Here is a 25978-nt window from a genome sequence, read left to right as displayed (position 1 = left end):
CAACCCAACCTTACTGTAAAGCCTGTAAAACAGGGCCTGAGAAACCAGTTAAACCAGTCCTATTGTAAAACCTGTAAAACCAGGCCTGTCAAACCAGTCCTACTCTAAAGCCTGTAAAACGGAGCCTAACAAACCAGTGAAACCAGTCCTACTGTAAAGCCTGTAAAACAGGGCCTGACAAACCAGTGAAACCAGTCCTACTGTAAAACCTGTAAAACGGGGCCTGACAAACCAGTTAAACCAGTCTTACTGTAAAGCCTGTAAAACAAGACCTAACAAACCAGTGAAACCAGTCTTACTGTAAAGCCTGTAAAAAGGGCCTGAGAAACCAGTGAAACCAGTCTTACTGTAAAGCCTGTAAAACAAGACCTAACAAACCAGTGAAACCAGTCTTACTGTAAAGCCTGTAAAAAAGGGCCTGAGAAACCAGTCCAACCAGTCTTACTGTAAAGATACATTTGAAATTCAACGCTTGAGAATCATTGCTTTTGGGGGGGGGGTGTTCTTATTTATGCCAAATAACCCCCTGTACTCATGTCACGTGCTTTTCCCAACTCTCAGCTCATTCTCGAAGTCTTGTTGAGGTAAAACCACTCGAACATGAAGTGCAGGACCACTGGAGCAGGACTGGGAAACACGGATGTAATGGGATTCCCTCATTTATTATCCAGCGTGAACAAAGGGGCGTCAAAGCTGCGCTCTGATTGGCTGATCCGGGCGTCTGAACACAACAGATGGGGCGCCGCTTTTTTCTCCGCCTGTATTCCGACAGTGCCCGCCCTGCAGCTCCAGGATTGGCTACTTTCTCCCGCCTCTGCTGCTACGATTGGTTCGCAGTGTCCCTCAGTCCGCGTGTCCTCGCTCTGAGTGGGGGGTGGGGCTTATCGGAGTACGGGTGGAGTCCGGATCTCAGTAGCGAATCCTATCGCAGGAGGCGGGGTTTGTGAATAGGGGTGGGATAACAATGAACCCCCCCCCCCCCCCCCCCACGCCCCCCCCTTATAGCCGATTGTTGGTGCGGGCGCGTGGACTGCATTCGGAGAGCGCGAGAGCTCCGTTTTTAACACGTTTCGGAACGTCAACGTCAGCGCAACGTTAACGTTACCGGGCGCGAGCGGCTGTACAACCCCGAAAAACAGCAAGGAGGAGGAGGTGGAGAAGGGAGTGGGCGGGGCTTTGGAGAGAGAAGCAGCCGCTCGAGCCAGAGAGCGCGTCGTGACGACGGGACGGTCGTGCTTGACAACAACGGAATCCGCGCGTGGGGTGAGTGGAGCTAGCGAGGGACCCCAGTCCTGCTCTGTTTAGGGGGGTTATTTGCTCAGACGTTGTTTTTTTGGGGGGGATTTGGGGAATCTCTGGTTCTGGATATTCCCAGGAGACTGCACTTCTATTGTGTATCAGTACGAGCCTGCGTGGAGAGTGAAACTGGAGTAAATAATCGATCATCTGGAAAACGATTAACCGATATCAGTTTCTTAGGCTGAGTCCCAAATCAGTCCTCACCGAGACCTGAGGCTCTAGTGCACTCCTGGGGTGTCGAGTCTTATGTACTAGTGCACTGAGTAGGGAGTAGGGAGTCGCGTGAGACCCACAGGACCCTCTGTTAGTGCTCTCCTGAAGCACACCCCAGTCCTGTGGTATCTTAGCCCACATGTGTCCTTCTTACCTAATTAGGGAAGATTTGGAGGCTTTGGCTCCTCCAAGGGAGGTAAGGCTACACTGAGCTGGTCCAGTCCACATCCCATTTTAGACTGACCGATCGATCCATTGGCAGCTAGATGGATGGATAGGTTGGTCAATTGATTGGTAGATAAATAGATAGATACACCGATAGGGTCCTGCAGGATAGATAGATAGATAGAAAGGTAGGTCGATGGATAGATATATTGATTGATTGATTGATTGATTGATTGATTTATTTATTCATAGGTAGGGAGATGGATCCATAGGTAGGGAGATGGATTGATTGATGGATAGATCCATAATAGGTAGATAGATTGATTGATAGGAAAGTATATAGATCGTTAGACAGACAGATTGATTGATTGATAGATATATAGACATATAGATGTGGCCCTGCAGGGAAGATGAATAGAAAGTAGAAATGAATAGAAAGAAAATAGAAAGACAGACAGACAGGTAGGTAGAGGGATAGATAGGTAGATTGATTGATAGATAGATACGCAGATAGTGTCCTGCAGGATAGATAGATAGTTTCATAGGTAAGGTAGATAGCTAGATGGATTGATAGATTGATTGATGCATAGATCCATAGGTAGGCAGATGTATAGATATATTGATTAATATATTATTTTAGGATTTGGATCCATAGGTAGGGAGATGGATCCATAGGTAGGGAGATGAAATCATAGGTAGGGAGATGAATCCATAGGTAGGGAGATGGATCCATAGGTAGGGAGATAAATCATAGGTAGGGAGATGAATCCATAGGTAGGGAGATGAATCTATAGGTAGGGAGATGGATCCATAGGTAGGGAGATAAATCATAGGTAGGGAGATGAATCCATAGGTAGGGAGATGAATCTATAGGTAGGGAGATGGATCCATAGGTAGGGAGATGAATCTATAGGTAGGGAGATGGATCCATAGGTAGGGAGATGGATCCATAGGTAGGGAGATGGATCCATAGGTAGGGAGATGAATCTATAGGTAGGGAGATGGATCCATAGGTAGGGAGATGCATCTATAGGTAGGGAGATGGATCCATAGGTAGGGAGATGGATCCATAGGTAGGGAGATGCATCTATAGGTAGGGAGATGGATCCATAGGTAGGGAGATGGATCCATAGGTAGGGAGATGAATCTATAGGTAGGGAGATGGATCCATAGGTAGGGAGATGAATCCATAGGTAGGGAGATGAATCTATAGGTAGGGAGATGGATCCATAGGTAGGGAGATGCATCTATAGGTAGGGAGATGGATCCATAGGTAGGGAGATGGATCCATAGGTAGGGAGATGAATCTATAGGTAGGGAGATGGATCCATAGGTAGGGAGATGGATCCATAGGTAGGGAGATGAATCTATAGGTAGGGAGATGGATCCATAGGTAGGGAGATGAATCTATAGGTAGGGAGATGGATCCATAGGTAGGGAGATGAATCTATAGGTAGGGAGATGGATCCATAGGTAGGTAGATAGATTGATAGGAAAGTATATAGATAGGTAGACAGACAGACTGACAGACAGATAACAGCTGTTCCAGCCTCTTGGTGGACTTGGATTAAGCAGTAAAATATGCACTATATACACAGGCTTCAGGAGCAGGATCGAGTAGCACTGGATTGAGCTGAGGAGAGGAGGCTGTCTGGTGAGATTACATAACGACCGCGGCGTGTTGCTGATCATCTACCCGAACCTCCCTGTCAGATGAATCCACCATCAAAGCTCAACGCAGACTTGACGGCGAGCTTTGAGGCTGATCGAATGGAGACGTTAAACTGGTTGTTATGGTTAACATGCGCTATTGTTGGCGGCGGGTAGCTGGACCACACTCTCAGGCTGTTGTGGAACTATAAGCTCACTCTAACAGAGGAGGAGGAGATAGCTGCCAAATCTGGCTGTCCTATTTTCCATTGTGCGGATGCCGAGCGAGCTGCGTTTGTGCTTCTCTCTGGCGTTTCATAAATCCTCGGGGTCCTGCGGGGTGCATGGCAGAACGCTTGTGAGCAGACACACACACTGGGAAGTGTGTCACGAGGCAGGCTGCTAAACTCATGAGAAATAAGGGGGAAGGAAGAAAAAGAGGAAAGGGGGCCGACTCCTCCTGATCCCTGGCACTGCCGGACAAAGCCTGTTGTTTGGGTCAGAAGTGTTTTCAGTGTTGTCATGACGATGTGAACAATAGCCAAGCCAGCGGAGTTCGGGAGGTGATGCTAGGAGAGGGAGATGGGGGATACGGGGTTCTGTTTCAGGACTTGAGTGTGTGTGTGTGTGTGTGTGTGTGTGTGAATATATGTGCGAAACACACACACACACACACACACACACACTGAATCACGAGGGGAGAGTGTGGTCATGACTTAGGGTTAAGTGAGTGACTGCGGGACATCATGGGAGAAGGTGCTGGTTAACAGTGCAAACATTCATTAAAGACAGAGGAGACGTTTCACACACAACTCACTGTCCAGACAAAAGTATTGGGACACTGTTTCTGCTTCTCCTGCTTTTATTGGAGTAACTGTCTCTACTGTCCAGAGGAGAAGAAAGGCTTTCTACTAGATTTTGGAGGAGCATTGATTGCTGTGAGGATTTTATTGCATTCAGCAACAAGAGCATTAGTGAGATCAGGATGTTGGATGATGATCGCCACCCCACCTCATCCCCAAACCCATCCTCTAACTCGTACAGAAGAGAACACAGTTCCTCCACTGCTCCACAGCTTAATCCTTGGGGGCTTTATACCCCTCTAGCCCACATCTGGCATAAGGCAGCATGGTGCCAATAGACCCATGTCTATTTATCTGTTCCAGAGAGTCCTATTCTATTGGCAATACTTCTCTACAGAAAATAGACAAGCTCTGTCAGCAGTAGGTGCAGCTTAAAGGGGTGTCCACAAACTTTTGGACATATAATGGCTGACCTATCTAAGTCTATAGGTTTAGTTTATAATCCTAAATCTGATTTATTTAGTTTACAGTTTATCCTGGTACGGAAACAAGTATGCACACACGCACGCACACACACACACACACACACACACACACACACACACACACATATATGAAAAGAATCCATAGCAGTAAAGCAGAACATGGTTACAGGATGAAAGCCAACCGAGAGGGGAAATAACAGTAATTGGGGAAAGATTGTGTGTGTGTGTGTGTGTGTGTGTGTGTGTGTGTGTGTGTGAGCCAGAGTGGTTGGCTGTAGTCAGTCTGCTCCACTTCCACTGGCTGTTCCAGTAAACTCTCCCAGACACATACGTGTCCCTGGAGAAATCGGGATGGTGAGAACTGCTTCTGAAATCACAGGCGATGAAATTTCAACACATAAATTCAATCCATTTCAGATCAAGTTAATATTGATGTGTTTCCTTTTGGGCCGGGTCGGACTAGTCTGAGCACGCACAAAAATAACCCAGAGCTGCTTCTTCTTCATACATTTTTCACGTCTTCTGGCATACGTAATGGCTCAGAGCACAGTTATGCAAGTGTGGCAAGGTGCACGGTTAGAAGAAGACATGCACAGAGAAGTGGTTAGAGAGTGGTTATCCATTTAAACCAGACTAATTAAAAATACTGCAGTAAATCATGTAGATGATCAGTGTTCTTTAAGCACTGACAATATCCTTAGTATGCTTAGGAAAGTATATTGTGTTTTTTTATGATATGATAAAATACTGTTATATCGTCCACCCCAACAATCTGCATGTGTTGTTAAAATATAGCAATTTTTAAAAGCATTAGATGATCTAGATAGAACTTTTTATTAATTCTTGACTTTCAGACTTTTAGAGCATTTTAGAACCACACAACCAGATTGATTTTATATTCTTAAAAATATTGATTTGAGGCCTTTTATTGTGCGTTTTCTGTTTTATTATTGCTCAATAACTGCACTCATGCATTAAAGTATTTCCCTTCTCATTAAACATTAAAAGATCTATTCCCATCCCATTAAAGAGCAAAGCCTTTTCTGATCAGTGCTTTGCTTTCTCTGACCGTAAACACTGAACAGCAGCGTCAGGTCCGGACAGTAGATCCCGCACTGGCGGTGCTTATGGCCTTATTTTGGTAACAGGTTTTTTTATCCAAAGAAAAAAATCTATTTTACTGTATTTTACAGAAAGAATACAGTAAAATAGAAAATATCCAATAAAAAAATTAGATGTTTAAAACAGCAAAACAGCTGGAAATGGCTTAAGCATGGGCGCCAAGAATATAAACACACAATATCCAAATAAAAAAGTAGTTTTTATTGATTTTTTTAAAGTCTTTTATAGCATTGCAACATATTTATTATTATATTATCCAAAAATACAATTGTAATTACAATGTAATAATTCGTTCATGGTATAAATGACTCTAAGTGTTCTTATTACTGGCTGAAAGGGTAGGGATAGGGTAACGTTAGCTGTCTCGTCCAGCATCAGTGTCCGTCCCCACAAATGCTTGGAAAGTTCTGAAAAAATGGGCAAATGCACTTCCTACAGCAAGTGCATTTTCCACAGTCCAACATCTAGTAGAAAGCCCTCCCAGGAGAGTGGAAGCTCTTATAGCTTTGGGTCAACTCGAAGGATTTAGAACAAGACGTCCTAAAATGTACTGTAGGTCTAATGTGTAGGCGTCCAAATACTTTTGCCCACACAGTGTATATCAAATGCATTTTCCCCTCCCTCTTGTTTAATAATACACATCATTATATTATAAAACTGGATGCTTGGGCCCCTGTTGTCGCCGGTGTCTTCTAAACCTCCTTAGCGTATCGGTTGTGTATCTGAAGACCAAGGCCTTGGCCCCGTGTTGGAGACTAATGGCTCTTATTGTGCATGTGCAGCTCTGACAGGCCTGCGCTGTATATAGCTTATGAAATATTAAAGCTGTAGTGAGCAGTTCTGGCTTGATTGCTGTTGAATATTTTAGCGTGCTATGACGGAACGAGAAACTGGTGGGAGGGGCAAGGAACGCTTGGTTGGGTTGTCCCATCGCTCGCGCACTCACACGCAACGCTCGCTCACACTCAGGTGAACTTGAATGAGCTGACCGGGCGAGGAGATGACCGTGCTGATAAGGAGCTGACCCTATTGTGTTTCGTTTGTTGGAGGATAATCAGGCTGTGTTTTGCTGATGAACTGAGGAAAGGCTTTTATTATGATAGCAAGCCATTAGGGGGGCCTGTAGGGACTATTGGGGAGGGGGGGCGAGGGGGTAAATCGCGGGAATTACGCTTATGACTTATCGTACAATATATGGACCTGACCTCCTCATCAGTCATTTATCTATAACCCCAGACTGCAGTCCATCTGTTTCTCTTCAGCCTCCTTCCGCCCTGTATGGTCTTCGATGGTCAAGGACCCCACAGGACTGACCACTACAGGTCCAGGTCCAGAAAGTATACATCCACCCCAGGATTTTGTGCCAATTGACTGGCTGGCTCTGCTGCAGCTGGGGTGGACTTCTGGTCTCTGGATTTTGTTAGTGGTGGATCTGTAGTTTCTGGATGTGGACCCCCTACCTTAGTGTGTGTGTGTGTGTGTGCGCGCGTGTGCACCTCCTCCGACTACATCTACTTGTACTGCTGCTGTTAGGGTGTGTGTGGGTGTGTGAGTGCACCCAGGTGCTGAACATATGTGGTGTTGTGATGCTTCAGTGTTTTTCACTGCGTGCATCTGGTGTGTGTGAAAGGAAGCGAGAGAGAGAGAAAGAGAGAGGTGTAGAGTGAATGGAGCTAGAAAGAGAGGGCGGGAGAGGGAGAGAGAGATGTATGGAGTGAATGGAGCTGTAGAGAGAGAGAGGGAGAGAGAGAGAGAGGTATAGAGTGAATGGAGCTGAGAGAGAGAGAGAGAGAGAGAGGTATAGAGTGAATGGAGCTGAGAGAGAGAGAGAGAGAGGGAGAGAGAGGTGTAGAGTGAATGGAGCTGTAGAGAGAGAGAGAGGTGTAGAGTGAATGGAGCTGTAGAGAGAGAGAGGGAGAGAGAGGTATAGAGTGAATGGAGCTGTAGAGAGAGAGAGAGAGAGAGGTATAGAGTGAATGGAGCTGTAGAGAGAGAGAGAGAGAGAGGTATAGAGAGGTATAGAGAGAGAGAGAGAGGGAGAGAGAGGTATAGAGTGAATGGAGCTGTAGAGAGAGAGAGAGGTGTAGCGTGAATGGAGCTGTAGAGAGAGAGAGAGAGAGAGAGAGAGAGAGAGGTATAGAGTGAATGGAGCTGTAGAGAGAGAGAGAGAGAGAGGTATAGAGTGAATGGAGCTGTAGAGAGAGAGAGAGAGAGAGGTATAGAGTGAATGGAGCTGTAGAGAGAGAGAGAGAGAGAGAGGTATAGAGTGAATGGAGCTGTAGAGAGAGAGAGAGAGAGAGAGAGAGAGAGAGGTATAGAGTGAATGGAGCTGTAGAGAGAGAGAGATAGTGGGGTAGAGAGAGGTGTAGAGTGAATGGAGCTGTAGAGAGAGAGAGATAGTGGGGTAGAGAGAGGTATAGAGTGAATGGAGCTGTAGAGAGAGAGAGAGAGAGAGAGAGGTGTAGAGTGAATGGAGCTGTAGAGAGAGAGGGGGTAGAGAGAGATGTAGAGTGAATGGAGCTGTAGAGAGAGAGAGAGAGAGAGAGGTGTAGAGTGAATGGAGCTGAAGAGAGAGAGGGGGTAGAGAGAGGTGTAGAGTGAATGGAGCTGTAGAGAGAGAGAGAGAGAGAGGTATAGAGTGAATGGAGCTGTAGAGAGAGAGAGAGAGAGAGAGGTATAGAGTGAATGGAGCTGTAGAGAGAGAGAGGTATAGAGTGAATGGAGCTGTAGAGAGAGAGAGATAGTGGGGTAGAGAGAGGTGTAGAGTGAATGGAGCTGTAGAGAGAGAGAGAGAGAGAGGTATAGAGTGAATGGAGCTGTAGAGAGAGAGAGAGAGGTATAGAGTGAATGGAGCTGTAGAGAGAGAGAGAGAGTGGGGTAGAGAGAGGTGTAGAGTGAATGGAGCTGTAGAGAGAGAGAGAGAGAGAGGTATAGAGTGAATGGAGCTGTAGAGAGAGAGAGAGAGGTATAGAGTGAATGGAGCTGTAGAGAGAGAGAGAGAGAGAGGTATAGAGTGAATGGAGCTGTAGAGAGAGAGAGAGAGGTATAGAGTGAATGGAGCTGTAGAGAGAGAGAGATAGTGGGGTAGAGAGAGGTGTAGAGTGAATGGAGCTGTAGAGAGAGAGAGAGAGAGAGGTATAGAGTGAATGGAGCTGTAGAGGGAGAGAGATAGTGGGGTAGAGAGAGGTGTAGAGTGAATGGCGAGGCTGGGCTGTAAGGAAGTATAGAGTATGAAGGGCAGTGTCAGCTTCCTCTGAGAGACAGAAAGAGGAAGAGAGGAGCAGAAAGACAGACACTTCCCCAATCCTGCCACAGTCCTCGCACCTCCTCGCACCTCCAGCACGGACACACACAGCGGAGACACACACTCACACACACACCTGAGAGAAGGTAATTCAGCCTGGATAATCTCTTTGATTCTGCTTAGAGAGAGAGAGAGAGAGAGAGAGAGAGATGTGTGGTCAGAATGTGGTTAGTGGTGATACTGTAGCGTCGCTGGCGTACCAAAGCCTCGTATCTCCAGAACCTTCCCTTCACAGGAGAAGGACAGGAAGTCAAAGATTCCATAGACTGTATTTATTATTGAGTGGATTTGTTAAAGTTGCTGAGATGTGGTTTTACCACCCTGTTTACCACCCTGTTTACCACCCTGTTATTTTACCTTTGAAACATACTGATTTTCCTCTTACGCAGGGCTTTGTGGGAAAAAAAACACAAGCTCTGCTCTGATTGGTTGTCGGATAGTGCTGCTGTCCTCTCACTGTGTCCTCTCAGCGCTGAAGAGATTGTAGCCGGTTAGCATTTGGCCTAGCCCCCACACTCGCGTCCCCAGGTTTGTCCTTATCGAGTCTCACCGGTGCTGTCCCTTCTCACGTCAGTTTGGGCCCAGTTTGGTTCAGCTGAGGGGGTCCAGTCTCTTGTCGGGGGAGCGGACGATGGAGAGGAGAGAAGGTAACAGCTACAGTTGGCTAGCGGAAGCTTTTAGCCTAGCACCGATCTCTGTTTGCTCTCCCCGGCTCTCGCGCCATCCCAAGACGGGTTTGAGCTCCTCTTATATGGACACTGGCACAGGACAAGCCACGCTCACGAGGCCTGGTTTCCATAGCAACCTGTATTCCCATATTCTTCTGAAGTCGTCGTCGCAGCTTTACTGTCTCTTTAACTAGACTAGTGCTTTCTCTAGTGGGCGGAGTTTATGTAAATTTAGGTGGTGTAGATAAAACACATCGTCTCATTGGTGGGAGTTTCTGTGACATATGGTCATTGAGAAATCCTCAGAAGAGACCTAGACCAGGGGACATACCAGTGAGATACGGCTACACTATATGGACAAAAGTATTGGGACACCTGCTCATTGTTTTTTCTGGAATCAAGGATATTAAAAAGTTGTTGGAGTGACTGTCTCTACTGTCCAGGGGGGAAGGCTTTCTACTAGAATTTGGAGCTTTGAGCATTGCTGTGAGGATTTGATTGCATTCAGCCACTAGTGCATCAACGTGCCCAGGATGTTGTCAGGGTGATCACCTCCCCCCACCTTGTCCCAAAAGTGCTCCACAGCTCAATGCTGGGGGGCTTTATACCCCTCTAGCCCACGCCTGGCATTAGGCAGCATGGTGCCAATAGGGTCATGGTGTGTATCTGCTCCAGAGAGTCCTATTCTATTGGCAGTACTTTTCCACTGAGGTTTTCCTGTGCCTGGGTCACAGTGTGAGAATCATGGCTTGGGTCTCTCTGCTCCTGCACCTGTTCTTCTCCCCCTCTTTTCTGTCCGGAAGCTTCTGTGTAGCCCCCCGGCTCCCCCCTCAGCCGGTAGGAAGGAAACCCTAAGTAGCAGTGCTGGCAGCGTGCCAGGGGAACCTCCGATCTCTATGTGTGTGTTTGTGTGTGTTTGTGGTAGTGGAAGGTCTTGTGTGCTGAAGCATAAGAATGTGCAGCTGTCTGAGTTGTAGGTGTGTGTGTGTGTGTGTGTGTGTGTGTGTGTGTGTGTTCTGAATGGACTGGAAGTAACAGGCTCCAGCTTTTTAAAAGCAGTCTGTAAGCGGATCTGTGTTCTCTGTGCTTTGTTCCTGAACGGGATAAACCACACTTTAACACACAGCCTCACGGAGCGGACTCCCGGCACGGCCCGGGACAAAGAGCCGGGCCTCACACCTCAGCAGGGTGATCGAGGGGTTTTGCTCTCTGTGTCAGGCCCTGAGACCTCAGTGTAAGAAGACCCTCTTCACACTCACACGTCTCCCCTTTCTCCATGTAGTCCCTCGGGTCCTGTCTTCTGTCCCCTGTAGCTCCTTCTCCTGGTAGGGGAGCCCATTCTCGCCAAATCTGGCAGCAGTGTGTCACTGAAGAAGCTGCTTATTGTCTAAATATCCTGACATTAAGATTTCTAACGAATAAATTACTCTACTAATACTGACGTAGTGTCTTAACTCACCCTCTCTTAAAATGTTGACATTTTTATCTCAAAATAACAGATTTTCCAAATAAAACCATCCATGTTCTGGACTTTCACTTCGCATCTTGAAATAATTAAAATAATAACTTGAACATTATTAATATATAATATTATATGTTGTTGTGTATATATATTGGTATATTGTAATTATTTTGGTATATATTTTGGTGTATTGTAAATATTTTGGTATATATTTTAATATATTGTAATTGTTTTGGTATCTTGTAATTATTCAGTTATATATATGAATTAATGTTGTATATATTTTAGTATATTACAATTATTTTGGTATTTATTTTAATATATAGTAATTAGTTTGGTATATTGTAATTATTTTGGTATATTGATTCATTTTCTGGAGATACTAAGTGAAGATTTTGGGATGCTGCTGCCAGAAACAGAGAAGGAGATAAAACAGCAACCCCCTGCCTGGAGGAACTGTTTTGGGATATGATGTGTGGGCTTGTGAGGACGGGTGTGTGTGTGTGTGTGTGTGTGAGAGTGTGAGATCGACACTGCGTGGTGTGTTCACTGGGGTAATTAAAGTTGCGAGCTGTGCTGCTCAGATGTGTTTGTTCCTGTAACTCCCTCTCCACTGTGTGGCCTAGTTTCAGCAGAAGTGTTTCCTCCATGTTGAAGAAATAGGAAGTGCTTATTCAGCTCAGTCTGTTTCTGCCTCTGTCAGGTTCCGGTAAAGTATCCGGAACCAAGATGTTACAGCAGGTACAGAGGTTGTGAGGTGGAGCCACTGTGGAGCGTGTTAATGAGCCATTTCTCCTGCTTCCAACGTATCCCTAAAGGTGGAGGATCCTGATCCAGAAACTACAAATCCACCCCAGGATCCAACTCAACAAAATCCAGAGACCCCAAATCCACCCCAGGATTTTGTTCCGACTGACTGGATGGCTCTGCTGCAGCCCAGGGTCTCTGGATTTGGGGTCTCTGGATGTGGGGTCTCTGGATTGCAGAGCAGCAGAGCCATCCAGTCAGTCGGAACAAAATCCTGGGGTGGATTTGGGGTCTTTGGATTTTTTTTTTCTGGGGGGGATTTATAGTTTCTGGATGCGAATTTACCACCTTAGTGTGTGTGTGTGTGTGTGTGAGAGCGATAAAATGTCGTTTACAACTTGATTTACATTCCTAAAATAATCTCTCTCTCTCTCTCTCTCTCTCTCTCTCTCTCTCTCTCTCACTCTCTCTCTCTCTCTCTCTCTCTCTCTGTGTCTCTTTCCCAGTTCTCACCCATGCAGTTGTGTTGGAGATAAGATGGACGACAGGCGTGAAGGAGTGCAGGTCGGGGAGAATAAATACATCAGCAAGTGAGTCCTCACTCTTCTCACTCTTCTCACTCTTCTCACTCCCACTTTTACACAGATCCAGTCTCTCACACACTCACTGAAGACACACACAGGCAGCACGGCCTGCTGCTCAGGAGGCTAAAACGTGTGATTCCCAACACCCTAAAATGATCATCCAGTACGTACACTATATGTCCAAAGATTTGCAGACACCGCTTCTAATGAATGCATTCAGCTACTTAAAATAGTTTACATAGTAAACATGACCCTATTGGCACCATGCTGCCTAATAATGCCAGTGATGTGGGCTAGTAGAGTATAGGGGTATAAAGCCCCCTGCATTGAGCTGTGGAGCAGTGGAAGAACTGTGTTCTCTAGAATGATGACTGGAGCTCCATCCAGTACTTTTATTGGGATGAGTTGGGGAGTTGGGGATGGTGGAGGTGGGGTGGTGATCATCATCCAACATCCTGACCTCACTAACGCTCCTGTCACTGCAAGACCCCATTTACACCTGGTCACATCATGGTCTAATGCATCTCCGGTTAGTCAGACTGCGTTGTTAGCCTTTAGCATTTTGCTATCTGTGCTATTTAGGAATGAAAAGAGGGTGAACGCCCCACCGTTCAGCTCCCTCCTGACCCAGATACATGCATGATCAAAGCTGTGGTCCATTCTTGCAGGAGGAGCATCCTCTCACACCTGAAGACCTACAACCTCTACTATGAAGGACAGAACCTGCAGCTCAGACACAGAGAGGTGAGAACAAGCCCTCTCCACCCCCCCCCTTTTGTCTGTAATGTGGTTCAGCTTGACCCCCACTGTCCCTGCTCAATAATTCACCAGTCTCTGGGGAGTAATCGCTGTCAGTGCCTGGGGGCTTTGGGGGGTGGGGGTGTTTTTCTTTTTGTGCACAGTTTTAACCGCATTCTTTAAAGCTGTGGTGTGTGCTAAGCACAGGTTTCCTCGACTACAGCCGTTTCATCATCAGTTTTGGCAGTGGAGAGAGGATTGTGGGCCAGCTATAGCCACAGCATTTAAGGTTTATCATGGTATTTGCATTACGCATTTCTATTTTGCCGCCAACTTTGGCTATGTCCTGCTGTTCTGCTTAGCAACAGCATAACAACCACATTGCTTTGCAATGCGCAAAGCTACTAAACTAGACAAGTTTTTTAGCTGATAGAAATGAGATTGGATTTATTAGATAGACGAGTTCATTAAGCTTCGAGTTAAGCTTTGAATTCCATCCAGACCCAGATTAAGGCTAAGCCTGGACTAAAACAGTTTCCGATAGAGACTTTCCATAGAGACTGAGGCTGTAATTTAATCCACCACTAGACTTGATTACCATCCCGGAAGCTCTTGCTCTTGATGCTGTTGTTCTTACAGTGATTTTATGAGACGTCTGCAGAACCAACACTTCCCACTGTAAACTAATGGGATACGCTGCGGTGTGTCGACATGCCGGAGCAGTGTAAATGCCCACGTGATTGCTGTTTAGCATAACCGTAGCATCAATAATATAATAATAATAAACTCATATTTGTCTTTTAAGAAGTTCATATTAATCTAATTTGCCCTTTAAAGTGATTTCTATTAATTCTAATCAATTTGTGAGTCTCTTATTATTATTATTTGAGTTAATGAACTATTGATTTAACAGTAAAGCCAGTGTTTCATTATAGGGGTCCAGTATTGTGTGTATGTGTATGTGTGTGTGTGTGTGTGTGTGTGTGTGTGTGTGTGTGTGTGTCACATTGCACTATGGTCTAATTTTGTTCTCTGCAGGAAGAAGGCGAGTTGATCGTGGAGGGCCTTCTCAATATCTCCTGGGGTTTGCGCCGACCAATCAGATTGCAGATGCAGGATGACCATGAGCGCATCAGACCGCCCCCCTCCTCCACGTCCTGGCACTCGGGCTGCAACCTGGACAACCAGAGGTCAAGACACAAACCACAGACACACACACACAGACAGTATATTAAGGGTATCAACAGGAAGTCTGTCCCGCGTTTGCTCAACTCTTCTGCTGTATTGCTGTGAGGAGGATTTGATTGCATTCAGTCACTCCAGCTCATTCTAAAGGAACACTGCTCCACAGCTCAGTGCTCTCCAGCTCCCTCTAGCTGATGCTGGGCATTGGGCATGGTCACCTTAATTGCTCCAGAAAGTCCCATTCTACTTGTCAGTGCCTTTTTTAACTGCCAGCTTTAGATGCACATAAGCGGAGATGAATGTACTAATTGAAAGGGATGTCCGGATACTTTTGGACAGTTAATGCGCACACACGCACATGTGTCATGCATGGTGTGATATCGCTCTGCTTCTAGATGCTCTACAACTTCATTTGCATCCAGTAGATGTGCAGATTTTTAATGATACACTAAAAAAAACTTCTTCGACAGAAGTCTGGAGCTTCACAGCATCTATTTTTAATGTTTCAGTCTGAATACAGAAGTGGCATCTCCATAGAAACGGCTCCATTCTTCAAATCACGTCCTCTTGCAGAACGCTCTATGCTCCCTCATAGCGGTCATCAGGCACTGAAGGTTTGTTTCCATAGCAACTTCAGCTGAGTCACTGGCCATGCCGTTGACATTTTAGAGGTCAAACCAAACCAAACCAACCTGAAAGTCCTTATTTTGGCCACTGTTCCGGTCGGTCCGGAAATATCTCCCAACAAAGATCTGGGCAATGATTCAGCCGGCCGCACGATGCTGACAGATGTGCAGAGAGCCCAGACCTACAGTGAAGTGGTCAGCTTCTCCTCCAAGTTCTGATCTCAGTGAGAGCCCTTAGCTGATGTCCCTGCTCCTGCAGATCTACCACACCTGACTACACCTACTTACAGGTGAGTGGAATCAGGTGTGCTGGAGCAGGAAAAGCAGAAAACTGTGCTGGAATCCGGCCCACCAGGACCTAAAATTGCCCACCTCTGAGACTGAAACTGGAAAGGGAACGTTGCTGATTGATCGGTTTGGTGAACAGCTGTGAGATGGGTGATGAACTGGGTGATTGCAGATGGGTTTGCTGTGGTGTTGCTTTGTGGTTGCTATGGTATATTATATTATTATGCTGCTGATAGTTGCTATGGTTTCCCCGGCGGCTGCTGTGATGTTTCAAAGTGGTTGCTGTGGTATCACAGGTGGTCACTGTGGTTTAACATTAAAGTGGTGGTTACCGGAGGGGTTTGCTAAGTTGTTGCAAGGTTTCTAAGTGGTTGTTCTGGTATCACAAATGGTTGCTGTGGTTTTGCTTAGTGGTTGCTAGGCAGTTGCTATGTGGTTGCTATGTGGTTGTTTGGTTGATGCTATGTTCTGTTCTGATACTTTTGTCTAAATGTCTAAGAGTCTAGAAACATGTGGCTAACGCAAGTATGCGTTAATAGAGCTGTGTCCACAAACTTTTGGCTAAAATGTGGGGTGCCAAAACTTTTGCCCACAAGATGGTTGGTCCAAAAGGCTCGTCCAGGCGCAGACAGTGCTGTAGAGCAATGGAGATAAATGGACGGACTCTGTATTTACTGTATTTACTGTATTTACTTTGAGTGACGTGTTTCTTTTCTCCTGCTTGTTGTAGCCCAGAGGGTCAGAAACAAGCCCCGCCTTCCATCGAGGTGACAGAATCTGAGAGCCAATCAGAAAAGAGCATGACAGGAGAGGAGAATGAGGAGGAAGGTTGGTGTCTGAAATCTCTTTATCTCTCTCTCTCTCTCTCTCTCTCTCTCCCACTCACTTCTATTTTGTCTCTCTCTCCCACTCACTGACTTACCCTCTCTCTCTCTTTCTGTTTGTCTCTGTCTCTCTCTCTCTCTCTCTCTCTCTCCCACTTGCTCACTCACCTTCTGTCTCTCCTTCTCTCTCCCTCGCTGACTCACCCTCTCTCTCTCTCTCTCTCTCTCTCTCTTTCTCTCACACACACACACACCTACCCTTTCTCTCTCTCTCTCTCTCTCTCTCTCTCTCTCTCACACACACCTACCCTCTCTCTCTCTCTCTCTTTCTCTCTCTCTCTCACACACCTACCCTCTCTCTCTCTCTCTCTCTCTCTCTCTCTCTCTCTCTCTCCCTTTCTCTCTCTCTCTCTCTCTCTCTCTCTCTCTCTCTCTCTCTCTCTCTCTCTCACACACACCTACCCTCTCTCTCTCTCTCTCTCTCTCTCTCTCTCTCACACACACCTACCCTCTCTCTCTCTCTCTCTCTCTCTCTCTCTCTCTCTCACACACCTACCCTCTCTCTCTCTCTCTCTCTCTCTCTCTCTCTCTCTCTCTCTCCCTTTCTCTCTCTCTCTCTCTCTCTCTCTCTCTCTCACACACACCTACCCTCTCTCTCTCTCTCTCTCTCTCTCTCTCTCTCTCTCACACACCTACCCTCTCTCTCTCTCTCTCTCTCTCTCTCTCTCTCTCTCTCTCTCCCTTTCTCTCTCTCTCTCTCTCTCTCTCTCTCTCTCTCTCACACACCTACCCTCTCTCTCTCTCTCTCTCTCTCTTTCTCTCTCTCTCTCCCTTTCTCTCTCTCTCTCTCTACCTCTCTCCAGATGGTGTCGACGCCTCCTCCCAGCTCCTGAGGACCAAAAGTGATGCAGGCGTGTTGAGGCGGGGCAACAGACGGTCTCCTAGCGACCAGCGACGAATCAGAAGGCACAGATTCTCCATCAACGGCCACTTCTACAACCACAAGGTGAGTCAGAAGCAACTAAATCCCTTAAAGCTCCTGAGACCAGTTCAGACCAGCAGAGCTTCATTCACCTGATTATTATATAAATCATTAATAACATTAATAATATAAATCAACTTCATAATAATTTTTAAAGATTGATATTAACAGGAGGTATTAACTTTTTTGCTCTCTCTCTCTCTCTCTCTCTCTCTCTCTCTCTCTGTCTCCCCAGACGGCTGTGTTCACGCCAGCATATGGCTCCGTGACCAACGTGAGGATAAACAGCTGCATGACGACGCCGCAGGTGCTGCGTGTGTTACTCAACAAGTTCAAGATTGAAAACAGCCCTGACGACTTCGCTCTCTACCTCGTCCACGCCAGCGGAGGTCAGTCTCTCTCGCCACACAGAGCCTTACTCTGCAGTAAACAGCTGCCACCTGGTGGACAGAGCAGAGCAGTGCAGCCTGAAATAGATTTACAGTTTATGTGTGTGTGTGTGTGTGTGTGTGTGTGTGTGTGTGTGTGTGCGTGTGTCTGTTTCAGAGCGCGTTCAGCTGAAGCGTACGGATCACCCAATGGTGTTGAGGATCCTGCAGGGTCCGTGTGAGCAGGTCTGCAAAATCTTTCTCATGGAGCAGGACCTGGGAGAGGAAGTTACATATGACGTGAGTTCCTGTATACGAGAGAGAGAGAGAGAGAGAGAGAGAGAGAGAGAGAAGATGTGGAACTTCTGATTGTCATCATTTAGAAACACATTAACTGCAGCGCTGTGTTCTCCTGTCCATCCTCTAGGTGGCGCAGTACATTAAGTTTGAAATGCCTGTGCTGCAGAGCTTCATTACCAAACTGAAGGAGGAGGAGGACAGGGAGGTGCAGAAGCTCAAAAGGAGGTACAGTTGACCTGCATCTGGGCACTGCTACAGAATGAGGAGGAGCTCGTACAGCCTGTTTACACCTGCCCTTAACATGCCTTATATTTCCGGTACCATGGCAACCACCCAGTATGCCTTGGCAAACACCTGAAACATCTTAGTGACCGCCCTAGCATCCTCCAAAGAAGCACCATAGAGCATTAGAGCTGCCATAGCAAGCACCTGGAACACCTAGCAACAACTTGAGATCATTTAGCACCCACCAAGAAACACCTTAGCAACAGCGTTGCACCCACTTAGCAACACCCTGAAGTACCAAAGCAACTGCTATAGTAACCACCTGCAATAACCAAGTATCCCCTGAGCAAAACCTCTGCAACCACCTGAGATACCATAGCAATCGCCATAGCAACCACCTGAAATATTTTAGCAACCACCCTAGCATCCACTAAGAAGCACCTTGGCAACACCATAGCACCCGCTCAGCAACACCTCAACAAACACTTGAAGTACCATAATATAACATCCGCCATAGCATCTACCTGGAACATCTTGCAACCAGGCTAGTGTCCCCCAAGAATCACCTTAGCAACACCATAGCTCTCACTTAGCAACACCCTTGTAAACTATCTGAAGTACCTTAGCAACCGCTATAGCAATCACCTGCAAAAACTTAGCTTCCACTGAGCAAAACCTCTGCAACCACCTACAAATACCATAGCAACCACTATAGCACCCACCAAGAAACACCTCAGCCATAGCATTCACTTGGCATACCTCAGCAACCATCATAAATACCATAGCAACTGCCATAGCAACCACCTAAAGTACTATGGTAACCGCCCTAGCACCGACCTGAAACACTTTAGCAACCACCTGAAATACTTTAGCAACCACCCTAGCAACCACCTTTAACACATCATTGAAATTAACCTCTCTCTCTCTCTCTCTCTCTCTCTCTCTCTCTCTCTCTCTCTAGGTATAAGTACCTGCGGGTCATCATTGAGAAGCAGCTGCAGTGTTCTCCGGACGGTTCCACTTGTATGTGATGAAGATCCTGATCCACCAGCACTCGTTCCCCTCAACTGTGAGAGGGCTGCAGGCTGTGTGTGCTCTCCACGTCTGGTCCATTTGATCCGCGCTTAATCCAGCCCAAAAACCCCGGAATGCCTTTCCCCTCAGCCACAGTACCACAGTATCGAGTACATGGAGAGATGGTAGCTTTTACTGGGTAAAGAGCAGCTGACTGAGTCAGGGATGGTACTGGTGCACGTGTCCTCTGCCAGCACTAGATTTTTTAACCCGATATGCTGGACTTCACACAACCTGTCAGAACCTTCAGTGAGTTGGTAGAACCTCAGCCCGTTAAGCGCAGTCGCAGAACCGGTAGAATTTCTTAGGTAAGGTCATAGCTAACTTCTGGTAGCCGAGCTAAGACGAGAAGAATGAAGGTCAATGGAAAAAAAAGGAGCAGAAGCTACATAATATGTCCAAATGTTTGTGGACACCCCTTTTAATGAATGCATTCGGCTGCTTTAAGGTGCACCAATTGTTGATGACACGGATGTGTAACTGCACTCACACACACACACACAGCTTGTCTAGCCCCTGTAGAGAAGTACTGCCAATAGAATAGGACTCTCTGGAGCAGATAGTAAACATAACCCTATTGGCTCCATGCTGCCTAAAGCCAGGCGTGGGCTAGAGGGGTATAAAGCCCCCCAGCATTGAGCTGTGGAGCAGTGGAACTAACAATGTCCTCCTTCATCCAGTACTTTTGGGAGGAGTTGAGGAGTTGAGGAGTTGGGGATGAAGATGAGGTGGGGAGGTGATCATTATCCAACATCCTGACCTCACTAACTAACACTCTTGTTGCTAAATGCAGTCAAATCCTCACAGCAATGCTCCTCCTCCAAAATCTAGTAGAAAGCTTTCCTCCCTGGACAGTAGAGACAGCTACTCCAACAAAAGCATTACTTTTTTCTTTTTTTTTTATATTCCTAATTAGGACGAAACAATGAACAGCCGTCCCAATACTTTTGTCCATATAGGGTATATACATTAACTAGCTGTAAGGGGCAGAACACACACAGTCACTGACCGTCCTTCTGACCGAGCGCAGTTCTAGCAACTAGACATATTTACATCATTACTGACATTACTGACCGTGGTTAACGGCACGCATGCTGGCGCCCCTAGAGGCTCAATACATAACTGCACACACGACTGGGAGATAAATTCCATAGATGTGAGAAATGTCCTAATGACAAGCACAATGTAATTTGGGGGGGGGGTTCTGATCCGATCCAGTGGGTCAGGATTATGGACATTAATGAACTGATCGAGAAGTGTAGCGAGTTGGAGGTGTGTGTGTGAGTGTGTGTGTTCGGGGAGGCCTGAAGCAGGGATAAAGTGAGCGAGAGAGAGAGAGTGAGAGAGTGAGAGTGATTGACACACTGCAGCCGCCCTGATTTTAAATAGGTTTATAATTTTTTGATGGTGTTTGAATGTAAAGGTCATTTTTTTAGTGTGTGTGTGAGTGTGTGTGTGTGTGTGTGTGAGTATGTGTGTGTGTAAGTGTGTGTGGAGGTTATCGCCCATGTGCCTGTGCTGGTTTGTACAGCATGCATGTGTGGAAGCTGAATGTGCCGCATGCTTTTCCATGTAAGAGCGAGTGAGTTTTTACTGTTTTTATCTTTTTAAATCTGTTGTTTGTTTGTTTGTTTGTTTGTTTACTGCTCTGTTTTGGGAGACCAGCTGATCCAGCATGCCTTTAGTTTTGGTTTATAATAAAGCTGACCCGAGAATGACCCCTCAAATGAAATAAAATACTTAAACTGAGACGCCTTTGTCTGAAGGGTCCGACGTTTTTGTCTCTAAAAAATGTTCACAGACATAATCAGACATAAAATAAATAATTTCTCCAATAAAAAAAAAACATTTTATGCTGATAAATGAAACTTTTGCTGTTCTGGCTAGTGCGCCCCCTAGTGGTTGAAAGTTCAGTTGTGCTGCATTGGTAACTCCTGGCCTGGATGGATAAAAAAAATAGAGGATTTTTTCCTTTGTCATGGAGCTGTGGGCGGCGACCTTCCGAATGTTGGCACTCCTACTGGTCAAAAGCAGAAAAGCCTCTGATTGGCTCCGTTCCTCATTAAGCTCCGCCTCCGCATACTCCGTATTGATCTGCTGATGCTGAGGGTGGATCTGCAATTTAAAACAAGTGATTTGTTCAGTTAAAGACATTTTATGTTGATTAATGACACGTTTGCTGTTAGTGCGCCCCCTAGTGGTTAAACTTCAGTAAATAAATGAAAGTATAGAGGGTCTTTCCCTCCACTATGTACCTTCCAAATGTTGACACTCTTACTGGTTGAAGCAGAAAAGCTACTGATTGGCTCCGTTCTACTCTGCCCATTCCTCACTAAGCTCCGCCTCCACACACTCATTACCGACCGTTCATTTGTCAGAGACCTGCTGATGCAGATTTTTGTCCAATAAAAGACACTTTGTGCTGAGAAATGATACTTTTGCTGTTCTAAACCTGTTAGTAGTAAGGACTAAGCATTGGCCCCTCACAGCTTTCCAATAGTGAATAGGGAGCTGTAAGCTATGTTAGTTGTGGATTTAGACAGCTGTACATGACCAATACCACAGATCTAACATAATTAATATGCAGAATAAAATTATTTTAATTAAAAAGTGAAGATTAAATCTATACTCCAAATCAAATAAGACAGATCAGCCATAACATTAGCACCACAGACCTAATATTGGGTAGGTCCCCCTTGTGTTATCATTGAGGCATGGGCTTCACAAGGCCTCTGAAGGTGTCCTGTGGTATCTGGATCCTTTAAGTCCTGTAAGTTGTGAGGTGGGCGGGGCCTCCATGAGTGTCACTCTCCAGAGCATGACCCTGTCACCAGGTCTCCGGTCGTCCTTCCTTGGAGCACTTTTGGTAGATACTGACCACTGCATACCGGGCGGGAACACCCCACAAGACCTGCTTGCTGATGTTCTGGAGATGTTCTGACCTAGTCATTGTCTAGAACATCACAGTCTGGTTGGAGTGTCTCAGGTTCTTATGCTTGTCCATTTTTACACTCTCTGAGCACTTTATTAGGAACACCTTCCTGTACACCTTCTCCATCAGGGGGTGGCGTAATGGTGTGGGAATGTCGTCCAGGCTCTCTTCGGGCCGTTAACAGTAATCCATCATCTCTTGAGGGCCAGACGACAGACTATTTGAGTGTTGTTGTTGCTGACCATGTGCCTCCCCTCATGACCACAGAGTCCCTTCTTCTAACAGCTACGTCCATCCAGAGTCCAGTGCTCTTCACTGGCCTTCCCGGTCACCGGATCTGAATCCAGTAGACCTGGCACGTAGAACCGATGGGATTTCTGCCAGCCTTCTGGGAAGCTGGTCCGACTTCACAACAGCTGCTACGGAAGAACAGGGCGGAGGATGGCGAGGTCAATCCTCGTTCCTTCCCTGGCCAGACACGTTTTGAGTCCAGGAGCAGTTAAGAGTCGTCAACATCGACCACGTGATGCTCTGGCTCCCGCCGCCTGGCTCTAAATCCTAAACACGTAAATCCTGCCTCTCTTTATCCGGGGGCATGTGGCTTTGACCCCACGCTCATCTGTGTAGATCTGACCTCACTCCTCACTCAGCCAATCAGAGAGGGGCAGAGATCAGCTGCTCATTGAGAGCCACTGGACGTAACTCTGTGTGTGTGTGTGTGTGTGTGTGTGTGTGTGTGTGGATATTTAAATTGCTCTGCCTCAGTGGAGGCTCATTCAAACGTGAAGAAGATCAGGAGAACTTCAAACCTTTGAGGATTTGCCTCCTTCAGTCCTTCACTCTGCAGGTAAGACAGTCTCCTCTTGGCCTTAGATCACCTGGCTTCTCTCAGAGTATCTCGCTCTCTATAACACGTCCAATACCTTCAGTACGTGCAGAACCGTGCAGAGGTTTTAGCCCCCTGAAAACCCCCAGTAAGAGTTTTCTTCTACTGTAAAACAGATGCAGGAGAACATAAATCCAAGAGCTTCTCATTCTGAAGAAAGAAAGTAGTGAGATCTTGTTGGTGAGCTAGTCTGAAGAACAGAGCTCAGTTCCTCCAGGTTTCTCCTGGACGACCCCCAGTCCAGCCAGCACAGCGTGGAGGATGTGTTCAACTCCATCAGCAGCAGCAGCAGCAGCTCACCTGATTTACCATCATTAAGCCCTGATTTACCACCAAACCAGGTGTTGATCTGAGGAGAACTCTAAATAATACTAGACTCCATGAGAGAGGAGAACTTTGGAGATGTTCTAATGATGAACACAGTGATGGAGAACCACCACCACTTTCTGTAGGAGTGTTATTATTAGTGTTTATTCTAATATCAGTGTTTTACTGAGCAGATAATCAGCTCTTCAATGTAATTCATCTAAAACACAGGTGCCTAAGGTAAGGCCATGTTGATGTTCTTCACTGGTGTGTCTGGTAGTAATGAGCCCAATGATTTACTAATACCAGATAATCCAGTGAAGCGATCACTCAGTAATGAACTAATAGCCAATTGAACGACCTCCAATCAGAGAACTCTGCTATGTAATCTAATGATAATATCTGAAGTGATTCAATCATCTACTGTTAGATCATTCACTGATCCAGTATTAAAAATCCAATGATGGTCTTCAGGATCTGCTGCTGGACATTAATTATGTCACTCCAGATAATTTAGTAAGATACTAAACATTTTAGTGATAAACCAGTGATCTATGAGATAAGTCTGGGATGTTAATTGAGATATTTCAATAATCTACTTCAGCCGTCTTCTGAGATTATTCAGCGACCTACTAAAAGATTCAGTAATTACCTATGAGATAATTCAGCCATCTTTTAAATAATTTAGTCATCTTTGAGATAATTCAGTCATCTTTGAGATAATCCAGTGATATTTGAGACAATTCAGTAATCTATGAGATAATTCAGCTGTCTTTGAGATAATTCGCTCATCTATGCACAATCTTTAAGATAATTCAGTCATCCAAGATAATTCAGTCATCTATGAGATAATTCAGTGGTCTTCATTGAGACAGTTTAGTTATTTGTGAGAGTTAAGTGACCTTAGAAATAATTCAGGTGTCTTCTTTGAGACAATTCTATAATCTATGAGACAATTCACAGATCTGTGAGATGATTCGTTGGTCTTCTTTGAGATAATTCAGTCATCTGCTAAGAGATCATTCAGTGAGCCTTCATGAGACACTTCAGTGATGCACTAAGAGACGATTAGATAATCTCATATTACACAAACCTGTGGTCTCCAACCATTCTCCTGCATAGCTGCCTTCCTCTGAAGGCAGTGATTAGTTGGCTCAGGGCGGTTGGATTTGGGTTGGATTCAAAGTCTGTGGGAAGACAGCCCTCCAGGAGCGGAGTTAGACACCACTGAGCTGGACAATTCAATGACCTGAATGGCTGAAAACCTAAGACACGAGACACACAAGTGTGTGTGTGTGTGTGTGTGTGTGGGTGGGGGGATCAGTCACAGGATGTCAATTAAAGCCAGACGTCAATCTAAGCCAGATTATACGTCTGACATTGTTTAGGACAGTGACGGACGTCCTAGTTTGGGTGTGAAGCTCTACAGCAGGGGTATTCAGTTCCGTTCCTGGAAGGCCAGGGTCTAGGTGACTTTCTCGCCCACACACCCTTACCTCCTTATCTGGACAGTAAGAGGTTTTCTGCTCAGTAAATCACTGATATTAGAATAAACACTAATAATAACACTCCTACAGAAAGTGGTGGAGGTGGTTCTCCATCACTGTGTTCATCATTAGAACATCTCCAAAGTTCTCCTCATGGAGTCTAGTATTATTTAAGGTTCTCCTGGTTTGGTAAATCAGGGCTTAATGATGGTAAATCAGGTGAGCTGCTGCTGCTGCTGCTGCTGCTGATGGAATTGAACACATCCTCCACGCTGTGCTGGCTGGACTGGGGGGCGTCCAGGAGAACCCTGGAGGAACCAAGCTCTGTTCTTCAGACTAGCTCACCGACAAGATCTCACTACTTTCTTTCTTCAGAATGAGAAGCTCCTGTTTCTCTTGTTTCTCCTTTTTACTGGATTTATGTTCAGCTGCTTTATCTGTTCTGATGAGATCTGGAGCTTCTACAGGAGAAACTCTCTCACTGCTGAGAGACTCTAGGGTTTAGAGTAATGGGATCAGGGGCCCAAAACCTCTGCCTTAGCTCCTTTCCACCTGGATGTTCTAAGGAAAATAGTCTTGCAGTGAGGTAAAGTTACTTGAAGGACGCGAAAACCCTCATAAACAGGACGTGGTAGAGGACACTGCATGTGTAAAGACCACACGGGCCAGTAGATTGGCTTTGGGCTTCTGTTAATTTGCTTAGGCCAAAATAGCACTGCCTAGGTCAATGAGCTCTAATGCTACTTACATTGAGAAGGTCTCATCTCTCTTGCCCTCCCTCTCCCGCTCTTCATTCATTCAATCCTCTAGTGTGTCACAACACAACGTGGACTGGGATCCCTGAGGGGCCGGTTTGAGAACCACTGGGATGGACTATAAATTCCTAATGCATCCCAGCTCTGTATACACCTGATCCAACTAAACAGCCAATGTCCTGAGCTGAAGTTGAGACACCACTTAAATGTTTTCATGAATGATTTCCAGAACCAGGAGGACATCATTATGGTGCTTTATGATGATTGGTGCTCTACCTAATGCTTTTTGGATGAGTCAGGAAGTTGGGGATGAGGTTAGGTGGTGTTCTTGTTGATAAATGCAATCAAATCCTCACAGCAATGCTCCTCCAAAATCTAGTAGAAGGCCTTCTCTGGACAGTAGAGACAGTTACTCCAACAAAAGCAGGATAAGCTCTTTTTAATACCCTTGATTTCAAAAGATATGATGGAGCAGGTGTCCCAATACTTTTGTCCATTTA

General features: G+C 45.9%; 1 protein-coding gene across 3 annotated transcripts; it reads left to right on the top strand.

Moving 5' to 3' along the window:
- Window positions 1–1028: 1028 nt before the first annotated feature.
- On the top strand, window positions 1029–20861 carry rassf2a (Ras association domain family member 2a). 3 transcript variants are annotated; one of them, XM_072682509.1, is made up of 10 exons: window positions 1029–1263; window positions 12425–12508; window positions 13171–13246; window positions 14279–14430; window positions 16070–16167; window positions 17027–17169; window positions 17381–17534; window positions 17692–17813; window positions 17941–18038; window positions 19000–20861. In XM_072682509.1, the coding sequence occupies exons 2-10, from the start codon at window positions 12456–12458 to the stop codon at window positions 19067–19069; spliced, it is 966 nt and encodes a 321-aa protein (XP_072538610.1). In that variant the 5' UTR covers window positions 1029–1263; window positions 12425–12455; the 3' UTR covers window positions 19070–20861. The 3 variants fall into 3 exon arrangements, with proteins under 3 accessions (XP_072538610.1, XP_072538612.1, XP_072538611.1); XM_072682511.1 differs by lacking the exon at window positions 1029–1263 and adding an exon at window positions 3298–3331; XM_072682510.1 differs by lacking the exon at window positions 1029–1263 and adding an exon at window positions 9001–9127.
- The last annotated feature ends 5117 nt before the right edge of the window (window positions 20862–25978 follow it).

The sequence above is a fragment of the Salminus brasiliensis genome, chromosome 6, assembly GCF_030463535.1.
Source record: "Salminus brasiliensis chromosome 6, fSalBra1.hap2, whole genome shotgun sequence".
In the NCBI taxonomy this organism is placed as follows: Eukaryota; Metazoa; Chordata; class Actinopteri; order Characiformes; family Bryconidae; genus Salminus; species Salminus brasiliensis.
The sequence above is the reverse complement of the archived record's forward strand: the minus strand, read 5'-3'. Positions and strand labels throughout refer to the sequence as shown.

Coding starts and splice junctions, on each gene's coding strand:
- rassf2a (XM_072682509.1), top strand. CDS start 12,456: ATGGACGACAGGCGTGAAGGAGTGCAGGTCGGGGAGAATAAATACATC. Junction 12,509..13,170: donor GAGAATAAATACATCAGCAA/GTGAGTCCTCAC, acceptor CCATTCTTGCAG/GAGGAGCATCCTCTCACACC. Junction 16,168..17,026: donor AGAGGAGAATGAGGAGGAAG/GTTGGTGTCTGA, acceptor ACCTCTCTCCAG/ATGGTGTCGACGCCTCCTCC.